The 13,643-nt window shown below is 41.9% G+C and overlaps 1 protein-coding gene across 5 annotated transcripts; it reads right to left on the bottom strand.

The window, feature by feature from the left end:
• Nucleotides 1-1,756: 1,756 nt before the first annotated feature.
• On the bottom strand, nucleotides 1,757-13,404 carry CCNE1 (cyclin E1). Of its 5 annotated transcripts, none has more exons than XM_069026816.1 (11): nucleotides 13,314-13,404; nucleotides 12,933-13,023; nucleotides 12,654-12,722; nucleotides 6,211-6,353; nucleotides 6,000-6,135; nucleotides 5,057-5,203; nucleotides 4,176-4,271; nucleotides 3,687-3,821; nucleotides 3,493-3,604; nucleotides 3,249-3,406; nucleotides 1,757-2,401 (listed from the first exon to the last, which is right to left on the bottom strand). In XM_069026816.1, the coding sequence occupies exons 2-11, from the start codon at nucleotides 12,966-12,968 to the stop codon at nucleotides 2,279-2,281; spliced, it is 1,155 nt and encodes a 384-aa protein (XP_068882917.1). In that variant the 5' UTR covers nucleotides 12,969-13,023; nucleotides 13,314-13,404; the 3' UTR covers nucleotides 1,757-2,278. The 5 variants fall into 5 exon arrangements, with proteins under 5 accessions (XP_068882917.1, XP_068882913.1, XP_068882916.1 ...); XM_069026812.1 differs by lacking the exon at nucleotides 13,314-13,404 and adding an exon at nucleotides 13,117-13,214; XM_069026815.1 differs by lacking the exons at nucleotides 3,249-3,406; nucleotides 13,314-13,404 and adding an exon at nucleotides 13,117-13,221.
• Between the last annotated feature and the right edge of the window lie 239 nt (nucleotides 13,405-13,643).

Here is a 13,643-nt window from a genome sequence, read left to right as displayed (position 1 = left end):
GGCAATCAATGCAAATTTTTTTCAAGCTACCCTAGAAAGGCAGCACCAGACACAGTATCCACATATTGCAATAGACAACCAGAAACAGGATCTTATAAAACATGAGATAAAAGGTGAGAAAGTAAGAAAATAGCTCTCAAGGTAAGTCACTCCAGCTGGGCAGTGCTGCATCTCTGGGACACGACTGCATTCCTACCTGGGGAGCTGCAAAGCCACGATCTCTGTGCTCTGAACAGACTGCTTTCCATCAGAATAAAGGAGGGTGACCTTTCAGAAAGGAAACAATTGTAAAATTAACAGGATTTCCACCTGAACCAGAGACCAAATTTGGAGGGATGCCTGTTGTCTGAACAGGTTTCATTCATAGGTATATCCATCTCAGATCCTGGTTTCCCACACAGCCCAGAAAACACATGGAGTAACTACATTCACTTTTGCATAGGTATTCACTAAAGTGCAATCCCCATTTTTAAGAGGCCAGTTAAAAATTTTAAAATGTAATTGTGGGGTTTTTTTGGTGAAACATCTGAAAGGGACTTAGATCTGAAAACAAACACCAAAAGGACTAGTACTGAAGCTTGCCTGGTGATTTAGGAATTAAACCTAGAGACTACCTTTCAGGAGGATTAGTTTCCCTCATCAACCCCCATTTTGTGTTCTAAATTCCAGGACAAAGCATCAAAACGTCTCTTGGCAAATCCTTCAATAATCAGCAAATAATACATCCCCTTTGTCTAGGACATGCAATTCTCTGAGAAATTAAAACCCTCTCTGAACAGGCACCAGCAGATGTGTTCAGCTCACATTTACACTTGTTTTGTTAACACAGAACTTACAACCATTCATTGCAAGGAAAAAAAGCCAGCAGCACCAAAGAACTTGCTTACCATTGATTAGCACAGGCATTTTTATTACATTAAAGCTTTAACATTTATCCAAATACTGGGTCAGGGAAGAGAAAAAGGCAGAATAAGTTAAAAAAAATAATAAAAGGCAGCCTTGCCCAGAACTATTGTTAAAAAATACTAACCAACAACAGAATAGCAGCTTCCTGAAATATTAAGTGTTGTAGCATTTAAGTTATCTGCAGCAGGACACAATGAACCCTGGTAGTCTAACAAATGTTTTCAGTGTTATTGAACAGACCTTCAAAGCAAGCACCAAAAAACACACAAAAAATAAGCAACCATTTATCTCTGTGTTCCCTCTTCTCCAGAACCATGAGTTTCCAGAAAATGTCCTACTAGGACCTCTGAGATGTTCAGACATTGCAAAGGTCACAGACTTTCCTGTAAAAAGGCACATACCTCTCCAGAATTTAGCTCTGCACACATGGTTGTTTGTCAAATACTGTGCCAAAATCCCAATGTTTAAATGATTATTTAAGAAGAGGTAGACTTTTCCTACTGATCATCTCTCACCATCACCCAAGGGTAACAATCCAGACAACCTGATTCAAGAATTTCCCAGTAAGCTGATCATTACAGAGAGTGTTATAGAAGGATTCCCCATATAATTGTCACATTTATTATCCCCTCCCTAGCCACCTGTAGGTACCTGGCTAGAGGAAATCCAAGTAGCCCAACATGACAATTTTACCTTAGTATCCAAATAAAGAAGTTTCAGTGGATAAGCCAATAGTAGTAAATAAATAAAGCAATAATACTACAACTATTCATCCCCAACTCCCATACTTATTAATGGTCACAGTCTGAAAAAATCTTAACTGATCATAGTTAAAAGAAATATAGAAATGTACATAAAACCAGCTGTCTTAGACAGCATTTTTATTATTAAAAATGAATACACAGAGACATAGCAGCTTTTACAATAAAGTTTTTTAAAAGGCATCAAGTTATAAGCCAACCATTCAAAAAAAGAGGCTTTGAAATGTTGTCTTCCACAGCACTTTTTGCCCATTTGTCAACGAGGCACAGAAATCTGCAGATTCCCCAAAGGACAAATAGAACAGTAACTGATCAAAACTTCAAGCCCTTTTTCTGAACAGTTGATCAAGCATCACCCTCCGTAGCAGCATCTGGAGCACACTTCGGTGTTCTTTCAAGTGGCTGGTGTACTTGATCCATTTCTTTAAAATATTTTAACATTCAATAAAACTATTTCAAATAGAAAAACTTCTGTCACATGAAAGTAAAGTTTCCTTTTCAGATTCCATGAAAGCTTATGAACTTCACTGGCAGCATTTCTGTAATGGAGCAGGAGCTAAAACCAGCAGAACAGGCACTTCAGCAAAATTGTCCATCAACAGTTTCTAAAGTCATATTGATTGCAGTCTAGAAGACAGTTTCTTACGACTTTGTGGTGGTGTAAGGACACCAGTGGGGAAAGGTGAAGTCCTATTTTGCTCAGCCAATATGGCTTGTTTTGCTTGAGCTCTGTCCTGAAAGCACATGAAAAAAAGAAAAAAGGCATCTTTACTTTGGTGTGTCTATAAAACAATGAATTATATTGATCTGTTGCATAATCTGATAGATTGTTAATCTGGAAATGCATCTCCATACCTAACTCTAACAGTAACAGATAAATCACACAGTACTGTAGTTATCTTGTAGTGCAACTCCAGGAGATCAGTATTAAGTTTTTGGACTCTGATGATTAGCATTAATTCATAAGACACAAACACTCTTGTACCTTCAAGAAAATTCAGAAACAACTGAATAGGAAGAGCTTTAAGTTCTATCTACAATTCAGTAACCTAAATAGAAAAAATAACCCAGATAGCTTAAACCACAATTTGTTGAACAAGATTTTGATTCTCTACAAGTTTCTCACTGAAAACCACTCTTGCTCCACTGCTTGTCAATGACCACTGTCACATAAAAGTCCCACAAGATCAGTCTCAAGGGATCAATCTTTATTTTTCTGTTGATCAGACAAGACTGTATTACTGGTATTTCCTAGAGAGAAAAGTCTAATACATGGTATTTGAAGTATCCCAGAGGGTAAAAAAATGCTTCTGATTTCTAGGGTAATTATATGCTGTTTGAGATGAGAGGCTGAAGGCACAATCACCTTTTTAAACTAAATACTGAACAAGTCAGTCCCAAGACAAGTCTTTGTCTCAAGAATTTTGGATCTGGAGTACAATCTTATGCCTTTTATCATCTAAATACACTCAGTCTCAATCTGATAATGCTTCACTTAAGTTGACTGTATGTTCTAACCAAAGGAACAAGACTTCAGCGATTTTACAGACAGGTTTTTGTCTTCATTCTGCTCATACATACCAGCAAATCAAAGCTGTTTATGTGTGTCTGTATATTGTGCAAATCTTCAGGAGCTATCCCGCTAAAGTGTTTGAGTTTGGAGCTTCCTACTTCCCTTAGCGCCATGGCAAACGGGACCATCCATTTCACACATTTCTCTATCTCACAAAATTTGTAACCTGGAACACAAGACACATGCTGATCTGCCTGAAAGAAGATGTAACATTTGTCAACACACAACACTTAAGTTTATAAATGCCAATACCTGAAACTTTCTCCATCAACTCAGATGAAGAGAAGTGATAAAAAGCAGAAGCTGCAAGTATTCCATAGGTATATTCCAAGCAGCCAATATCCAGCCCACAGAGATCCAAGAGCTACAAGACAACAGATGTTTAATAAGCCTGACACAAAAACACTTTTCCATGTGAAACAGCATTTGAAGGAAATCAGACTTACCTCTGCTATTTGTACAAATATCTGCTGTGGATATTGTGGTAGCATTACCTCATAAAGCTCATTTAAATATGCAACTTGCAAGTAAGTGTTTAGCCACGATACAACTGTCAGTGGATTTAAGTTCCAGTTAAGAGCCTGAAAGAACAGATATAGAGAAGACTTCAGTGCCAATTTAAGTTCCTAACTTAAACTGTGCAAGATGGCTTAAGAATCAGAAGCTCTGATCCCAGTTGATTAAGGCACCTTTGAAACATGCAAATCAGATACTCTCCAGTAGCTCTTCCTGCTGACATGGTCAGGGAACAAATAATTTTGTTAATACACACATCCAGGTGGATGCTTTGGATCTCTTGTTACCTAGAGAAAACACTGCTTTCTAATTAGTAAGAGAAATTGTGCCTCTTAGCACCTAAGATTAACTGAGGAGCTCTGCTTTTGCTCTGATTATGCTATATATTTTTAAAACCTAATTCCACTTTTAAATGTTACCTTCATAATGATCAATTCCATAGTGATGATTTCATCCTCTGTACAGGCTCCATCTGTAACATAGGCAAACTGGTGCAACTTTGGTGGATAAATTTCCTGAAAGATAGGAGATCAAGTATTTAATCTGTGGAATAGGTTGCAACTAGTTTCATGTGTTACTTTAACATGAAAAAAAAGAAATAAACAGAACAACCACTTCTTCAGCCTTTCAAAACAGAAAGGGGAGGTGGGATAAGGAACTACACCCCCTTTCTAAATCCTGGTGTTCTCTGCCTCTAATAGACACACACTTCTTGTTCACCATAGCCTTCACCTTTCACTTGGGATGGATCAATACAAACCTACATTGTTTGACTACAGCACCACTGTGACTGTACCATAACTGACATCAAGATTTTTTTAAAACACCCTGTAGAAAAGGCCTTTATCTCTTGCTTAAGAACAGATTGAATAAAAGCTCTTTAAAACTATTAAGAGCTTAAAAACCACTGTGTATTTTAGTCATTCAAATTGTTCCAGTAAATAACAGCTCAGACTATCATGCAGTAGGTACTCTATGGCAATGAAATTGCAACAAGTGGTCTCTGTATTACAGCAGCCAGCCAAAAACTCATTTAGCAATTGCAATTAAAACTTTAGATTTATTCTAGCACTGAATTCTCTAATGAGAAAACTAGCTAACATCACAGTATAATTTTACCCACTTCTAAAAAACCAGGAATGTTGAAAAGGGAAAAAAAAAAAAGGATCTTTTTTCTGTCTCCCAGCTGAAAAATTCATAGCAACTAACTCCACAAAGCTTTCCACAATGCATCCAGCATACAATAAGCATGCTGTGACCATTCACCTTTTTATGTGTAAGTGAAGTTGGAGATACTTACCTCAAGCTTTGCTGCTATGAACAGAGAAGTGACACCAATAAGCTGCAATAGTGTTTTTACAACATCCTGTTGTGTTGCCATAAAGCGATCAAAGAAATCTTGTGCTAAATAAAAAGTTTCTCTATGAAGTTTGTAGGCTTCACAAACCTGGACAGAGATTACAAAGGTCATGGACAGTGTTAAAGATATGTATTTAAAAAAAGCATTAGATAGACAAAACTTTTATCAGCTTTCTACTTCACTGCTATTGTGAAGTAACATGTTAACTAAGAGCACGAGTTATACAGTTTCCTTTGACACAAGATGACTGTCATTACAGTAACTTCCAAGAAAAAAAAAACAGATCAGAGTGAAAACCCTTTTTAGGAAATGCAAGCACATGTTCCAACAATGTCAGAACATCAGTTCCTCATTTTTTGCAAAGATGCATCATTCCAACACCTCAACAGAGAAAATTCTCACAAGTACTTTAAAATTAAGAGATTATGCCACCAAGTCATTCAAACAGCAAAAAATACTCAGACACAAGAGGAGCTGTAGCACATTCTACATGACAAAAACAGATAAAAAGGCTGTGAGATGGATCTGATCTCTAAGCTACCACACCTCCCTTCTTACAGTGACTTGCAATTATTTGTTCAGCCTTTGTCTGCAGTGTGACCTTAAAAAGCTTATAGCATTACCTTAAAAAGCTTACAGTGTTTTAGGGACAAATTGATTATTATCCACTATCAGTCTAAATGAATAACAGAAAAATTGTCAGTTTGCAAATCATCAGCTCAATACATCATATATTCTTTAAGTTTGATGCCATTCATTGACACAATTTAAGATGAAGACAAGTATCTGGAGCTAAACACGCTCCTGAAGTGCACTCATGACAGTTATTAGAGCACTTCAACAAAAGCACACTTGAAACACTCACAAGCACAGAAAAGCTCACCTCCATTAGCCAGTCTAGAAGGATGGTTCTCATTTTAGGCTGCAGCTGAGGGTGCCTTTGCATGTAGAATTTATCCCTCACGTAAATCTCTTCTTTGTTTATCATGTTTTTCCATACGTCATCCCTGCTTGCCCAGCTAAGAGACATCAGTGTTTAGTCTTGGATCATGAGACAAGAGGAAAGCAGAGCAGCAGCAGCCCAGCACACTTACCCTAGAGCTGGCAGTGAGGTAGCTCTGGCAGGAACAACACTCGGGCGGATACAGTGCGAGTAATCGACACAAACGGGATCATCATCTTTATCCGGAGTAGGAATCAGCATGTGGGCATTCTCATGAATGTTATTCCAGGACACCTATTAAACCAAACAGGAGATTTTACACTGCATTTTTAAGTAATCGTTTCAGTTGTAGATAGAAAATAATCATAACTTTTTAATCATAACTTGCCAGTGTCTTTCCTCTTTAACCTGTACAGAATCACAGAAAGGCACCTCTAGGTCATTTTGGCAACCTCCCTGCTCACACAGGGCCACCAAGAACCAGTTGCCCAGGACCACCTTTTGAGTATCCCCAAGGATGGAGACTCCACAACTACTCTGGGAACTTGTACCACGCTTGGCTACCCTCACAGTAAAAAGTGTTCCATGATATTCAGAGTGAACCTCTTGTGCTTCAGTTTGCATCCATCTCCTCTTGTCCTATCACACAAAGAAGACCTTGGCTCCATCTTCTTTACATCTTCCCTTCAAATATTTATAAACAATTTATACAAATCTCCACAGACCTCCTTTTCTTCAGGCTAAACAGCCCCAGCTTCCTCAGCCTTTCCTTACAGGAAAGATGCTCTGGGTCCTGAATTATCTTAATGGACCTTTCTGGACTCTTTCTTGTATGCTCAAGTCTTTTTTGACTGGGGAGACCAGAACTGGACAGAACACTACAGATGTGGCCTCACCTGTGCTGAGTAGAGGGGGTATTGCTTATCTGCACAACAGAGAAAATTTGGAACTAAAGATGAAGAACATTCACCCTGTTCTCCTTTTGAAGGACCATAACTGTTTCATGGAAGGATATCCAAACCAGAATCTCCTATTCTCACAGTGCATTTTGTTTTTACTGAAAATACACTTGCCCTCAGGTAAATAACAAGCAGATGGAACTCAAAGACCCAAATATGAGGTCAGGATTTCTGGTAAGGAATATGTAGATAATATGCCTGAAACCATGCTTTCATGCAAAGCATCTCAGAAAACAAACACAGCAAAATAGTTTGTAGAATTTTGCACTCATTCATTTAGCAGAGTTAAGATAAAAACCCAAAGCATATATGACCCAATTTCCAGAATACAGCAAGTACAAGTTAAGCAATTGCTACTAAACCATCAAGCTGATAATTTCATATGCAGAATTCTACCATGCTCTGCAAACATCAGATATGCAAAACTTCACCTGTCACGTCCATTCAACTTTTATGTGGACCAGAACTTAAGTCTATGTTTACTCTTCTACCATCTAACTCTTAAACAGAATCTTGTACATTTCACACAGTTCCCCAGGAAAATGCTACTTGATTTGCAGTAGAATACAGAGCCAGCACTGTGCCATCATGCCTGAGCAAATTAAAATTTGGCATTTCTGCTCAACAGTGAAGTCAGCCATCCTGCTACAAATTGATCAGTTCTGCACCACTAAAAGGAGAGAACTCCCTAATATGATTTTCAATGTGACAAAAAAAATTAAGAACAAGTTCAGAGGAATCATTAGGCACTATCAAGTAAAACCCTGTGAAACTTTGCCTCTTGAAAAAAGCTTCCACAGCTGATTTTTGCCATCTTTCCTACATACAACATCACTTTCCAGCAAAATGGCTCCCTCCTGCACCAGTTTCAGAAACAGAAACCACTGACTTGATGAAACAAAAACCACGTCACAGTTCTCTCACAGCTAAGACTGCTTTGGACTTTGAGTTACTGACACACAGATCAGTCTCTTTTCTTGGGAGTTCTACATGCAAATATAGCATAGCTACATACCCAGCCATACCAGGGTTTAATTTGAGTGGGGAGGAGGCAAAAAGAGGGAATAGTATCTTTATCTTAAAAATTACAGACTCCTTACAAACAGAAAGTTTGAATGAAAACGTCACATCAGCATTGCTTGAAGTTAATTTTTGTCCTCCCTCAAAACTAGACTTTAGTCACACTTTGTTCTCCAAACTGCACAGCAAGCCCAGCTGCCAACAGCCTTTGGAGAAGTGCTGTCTTATCAGTTAATCAGCAAACAGAAAAGCAGTAGATGATATAATATCTATTTAAAGGTGCCTGCTACACCAGCAGCTTCTGAAGGACCAGAGACATGCTCACAAAATTCTCAAACAAAGCAGACACCTCACACACCACATGCAACAATTACTAAAGATATTTCACCACCCTAAATTTTCTATAAGGAAATAGAAATCAAAGGTCAAGAGCCTCTTAGGTGTTTTGAGAAAAAGGGAAAACAGTTTTTGACAACATAATGTCACTTAACAAGACACTGGGGAAAAGATGTGAGCAACACCACAAGTATATAGCTTAGCTAGAGACAAGAAGGAAACTAAGGTGCAGAGCCTCAAAAGAAAGCAGCTTACTGGGGAGGGAGCACCATAACCAGCATAGAATTTGGTTGAGGGAATGAACATATCAGTCAGGCTCTTGAGTCTTTGAAACAGATTTAGCAAGACACTCAATTGAAAGTAAGAAACGCTATCAATAAACTGCATTACCTCATACTGTAACTGCAAGAAAATAGGAGCCACCACTGAAAAAATAAACAGTTTAAGGTGGGGAGGGTATGAGGAAACCATGAAGAACTTCCTTTGGGCTTGCACAGGGCCAATCCAAAAGCAGAGACCTGTCAGAAAGCAACAGATGTTACCCAGAATCTGTGCAGCCTAAGAGAGGAAATACTACAGTCCTGGGCTTACTTCTGAGACAAACAGGAGCTGACGCAGCATGCAAGCAAGAAATCAGCAGGGAGAACGGCTCTTCAAGTCTATATGGAGCCCAGCAAGAAAGCCTGGTGACACTCACAGTAATATTCCAGATACAGGAACAACTAATCAGGTGCAGATCTCTATCTCAGACCTTAGAACAAGACACAGACTGGAGAAACTGAACCAAGCACATGAGAAGGCTCATTAGGAGAAGGGGTACCAAGAGGGCAGAACAAGGGTGATAAATCCATTAGAGCACTCAAGCCCATACAGCTCCAAACAGAGAAAACCCAGGAGTTCAGAGGTGGGGTCTTTTTAAAGCTCAAACATTACCAGGCCTCAGTTTCCTGCAGCATGTCACCATTCACTGATACATCAAATATTCATAGAAATTCATCTTTTTGAACATCCTTCAGGATGTAGGCCAGACACAAAACAGAGTAGGTAGTGACCACTGGGGTTACTGGTTACAGGCCAGGCAGGGCCTTCAGTGAAGAAGAAACACTTAAAAATACAAGCTGAGACACTTGTGCACCTCAATGTGAGCTAGGAGCCACCAGAATGAGCTTCTACAGACCCAGGGCAAGGAGTGCAGCAGGAGAGGAAGAGAATGACACAGAACTGCATTCAGACAGCAACATCAGAGGATTTTCAGCATGGAAATCAATGGCAGGGGAACAGGTCTGTTTGTCACCCTAAAAGCAGCACCTTGTACCAGAGACATTGGTATCAATTCAACAGAGACAACAGCCTTAGTTTGCCCATCAGAAATAGTGAGACCTATAATTCTAGCCATTTTTCACTCATATGATGCATTACTTTGAAGTATTAAATTTTTCTTTGCCATCAGAAGGGAATTCCAGAGTTAATAAACAGGAGATAAAAGAGCCACTCACGTTATTAAATTGTTCCAATCCTCTTGGGATAGCACAGGAGCTTCTACTTCTTTCAAACAAGAGTCTGACCCAGATTTAGGGCCAAGTCAGGTTCTCAAACTGGGTATAGTTTACACTCCTTTTTTTGTGGGCTTTGTTATTCTTTTCTTTTTTAATTGAATCTCCAAAAGTTAATCTAGATTAGTCAAAGAAACTTTTCAGATGATATTTTTAAAACACTTAGGTGGAAGACTTTGACAATGCTAAAATCAGATTCTGTAAAATGTCTAGTGAAGAACTGATCAAAACTACTTCCTGAGAGTTTACTCCACCTTTACATGTGAAAACAGTTTTAGCTACAGAAACTAACTTCTAGATTCAGTTCTCCACTTTATATGGAGGTCACCATGCAATTTGTATCACAATTGCACAGATTATTCTAACCTGGTTAGATAAATTTTGTTTTACACAGAGCCTTGGAAGTGTATTCATCCACAGAAAGCAGCCAGAATTAGTATGACAATTGCTAGCAGAATTACAGCAGTGCCAGTTCTCCAAAATCAAACACAGAATTTATGCAATATTCTGCTGTCACAGACCTGATGATATAGCCACCCTTTCATCACATAAAGGGTAACGGCATCCTAATTAAGAACTGGGGCCTTATGTTCCACAGAAGCAAACTAATGAATTGACTATGAAGATGTCATAAAGTGGGATGTGACTATGATATTTTGCCTTGTGGATAAACTAGTGTCAGTAAACAATTTATTTAATGTAGAAGTCATGTGGTATAGGCTGCAGTGGATTTATAGCTGCTTGCATTTTAGAATTGTCGTGTCTCCACAGAATAACTGTCACCCTGGCTATCATTCCAGCCTGCTATACTGCTGCTGGAACCGTAAACATATTCTCATTAGTGGTCCATGGCAATTTATATCAGAGAATAGCTTGTGTCACACCATAGACTGAAGAGCTGCTGCTGTGCAGCCAAATGTTAGCTTTTTTAACCAGATCTGGAACAATCTGGCTACTTTGTCACAACAAAAATACATTCTCTATGGAGGGAAAGATACATAGGCACAGTATTTTATTGTTTATAGAAAGAAAGGGTCAAATTCCACCACCATCCTATGACTAACTTGAAAAATTCCCAAGTAATGACTACTGCCTAAATTATCTAAGTTTTAGTTTACCTGTCACTCCTGAAGTAACACTGAATGGCTACCATAGGTCAAGAGCACAAACAAGAAGACAAAATTGGAAGTCTTTATCTGCCTTCAAAATTGAAGGTCAACATATGCAAAAGATATTTCAAGTTTCCTTCTACTGTCTTTCTGGAAGACAGTAAAATTGGGTCCCTGTTGAGACTTTGTAACAGTACCTTGTTATTATGCAATAAACATGCACAAGAAGGCCTTGCTCAGTTTAAACAGAATGAATCTTCTGCTGAAGGAGAAAGCTGCAGTGAAGGACAGGCAGCTCTTCCTTGTCAGAAGTGAGAAATTAGTTTAATATACTGTGCAAAAGAAAGACAGAAGGGAAGGAAAGATCCCCTCATTAAATGCTCACCATTTGAGCCCTGCTTAATATGTTGACTGATAACTAGTGTACGCAGTTGCAACAAGCAGAGGCCATTCCAAACAATGATGCCCATCTGTTATGGTAGCACTTCAGTCTTAGAACTTCCAGCTGCCACTTCGGGTTAGATGTGCCACATTATGCACAGCCTCGCCTACCAAATGAGGACAGGCTGCACACCCTGACCATGACTCCTGCAACTTCAGCATCACCCTGCGTGTACAGTGACAGGCTGAAGTGTTAGTGACAGTGACTGAGCAGGTGTGTGTGTGTTCAGGGGAAAAAAGGAGGGGAATTAACCTATTCCAGAACTCTGTTTTATTTACAGTGGGCATCTCAAGGTACAAAAGCATCATGCTTTCAATATCACACACCAACACGGCATCCAACAGAAATACCAAAAGCATCTCCTTTCTCAAGAACATGGAAAGCACACACAGGGAACTAGAGGACACTAAAACTAATCTTGACTTTGTAATGCAGCTCATTCTAACTGTCTTGCTAAGAAAGCTGGCAATGGTCGCTATCAACTTCCACTGCAGGACTGATTTTCACAGTTAGAGTGACTTTACAAAAATTATTTCTTTGTTCTGCAGAGAAACAAAGCCTATTTTACTATGCCATTAGCAGCTAGCATACACTTCTAAGTTCTAATCAGGATCCCCTTACTAAGTCTGTCTGATAACTACCCTTTGTCAATGGGAATGGAGTTGATGTTGGAAGGGGAAGCTTTCCTCTTTCCCAGAGGATAGAGAGCTAGAGACATGACTGCCAAGTGAACCACCTCAAGAGATGATTCTGTCTCCATGTATAAATGTCTTATGCTTTGACCAGCAGGCTACAAGAGCACATGTACAAGGTACATAAGCACATGACTATACTTCTGCAAAGCTCTAGAGAAGTCAATGCAGAGCAGGTCTAAAGGCTTGGCAGGTGCACCCTTGCAACTCCAGGACACCTGAATATACTTCTGCATTAACGTAATGTTTCAGACCAACACAGGCCTTGTACCTTGCAGAGGCTGCAAAGCTAAGCTGAACTGAATTGTTTTGCACGCTCCATCACCAACCAGGGCCAAGAGCCCCCCTTGCCCACTGCTACTGGCATGTGGTGTGGCAGCAGCATACCTGTTTCACCACATTCACATTAATAATGAGGTACTGCAAAATAAGAGCAAGGTTAAGTAAGATTACAAGATTGACATAAAAAGCCAATTCAATTACCGGTTTTTCAGGCTGCTTTTTTCTAGTACTGTCCATTTTGGCAATTTCTTCATCAGGATCCTGTAAGAACTACGAAAAGCAACATATAATTTCGAGAGTTCAAACCATGGGACAAGCAGCTGTTGGCCGCTATGAGACGCGGCGAGTCCCTCAGGAGCGCAGCCCCCGGCCCACCGCGTGGGCCCCGCACCCCCAACAAAAGGCGGCGAGGGCACGGGGGCCCAGCCCGGCGGCGGGGCGGGCGCTGGCCCGCGGGCACCGGGCCGGGCCCGCACTCACCGTGGCCACATCAGCTTTCCTCTTGCGGGCTCGCATGGCGTACTCCGCATCCGCGCCCTCCTTGGCGGGACCCTTCTCCTCCGCGCAGTCGCTGCCGAGAGAGGGGAAGCTGAGCGAGTCGCGGGAGTCTGCCGGGGGCGCCCGGCCTGCAGGGCCCCGCGCAGGGCGGGCCCGGCGCACTCACCCGTCCCGGCGCACAGTGCCCGCCATGGCCAGCCGGGGCGAGCCGAGCGCCGCGCGGGACACGGCCGAGCGGGCCGCCCCACCAAGGCCGGCAGAGGCGCGGAACGAGCAGCTGAGAACGGCCCCACCGGCTCCCCCCCCCCCCCCGCCCCGCGGCCGCCCGCGGCCCCCTGCCCGCCCGCGCTACCGCTCACTCACCGCCGCGCCAGCCCTTGCCGGCCGGGAGCGCGTGGTCGGCGTGCGCCAGGCCAGCGGGGCAGGGCGGGACGCGGGCGGGCTCCGCCGGGCGCCTGCTACCGCGCGGCGCGGCCGCTCCCGTCCCTGCGCGCAGCGCGGGCCGCGCCCGGCGGGACATTTAAACGCGCGGCGGCGGCGCGGGGCCGCCTCCCGACCGCGCACGTGGCCCCGCGCGCGGGCCGGGGCGGGGCCGGCGGGGCGCGGGAGCGGCGCGGAGTCCCGCGCGCGGTAGGGGGCGGGGCCGCGGGCGGGGCCTGCGGGAATCCGCGCGAGAGCGGGGCCGGCGGGGCG

Source organism: Aphelocoma coerulescens, chromosome 11, assembly GCF_041296385.1.
Source record: "Aphelocoma coerulescens isolate FSJ_1873_10779 chromosome 11, UR_Acoe_1.0, whole genome shotgun sequence".
NCBI lineage: Eukaryota > Metazoa > Chordata > Aves > Passeriformes > Corvidae > Aphelocoma > Aphelocoma coerulescens.
The sequence above is the reverse complement of the archived record's forward strand: the minus strand, read 5'-3'. Positions and strand labels throughout refer to the sequence as shown.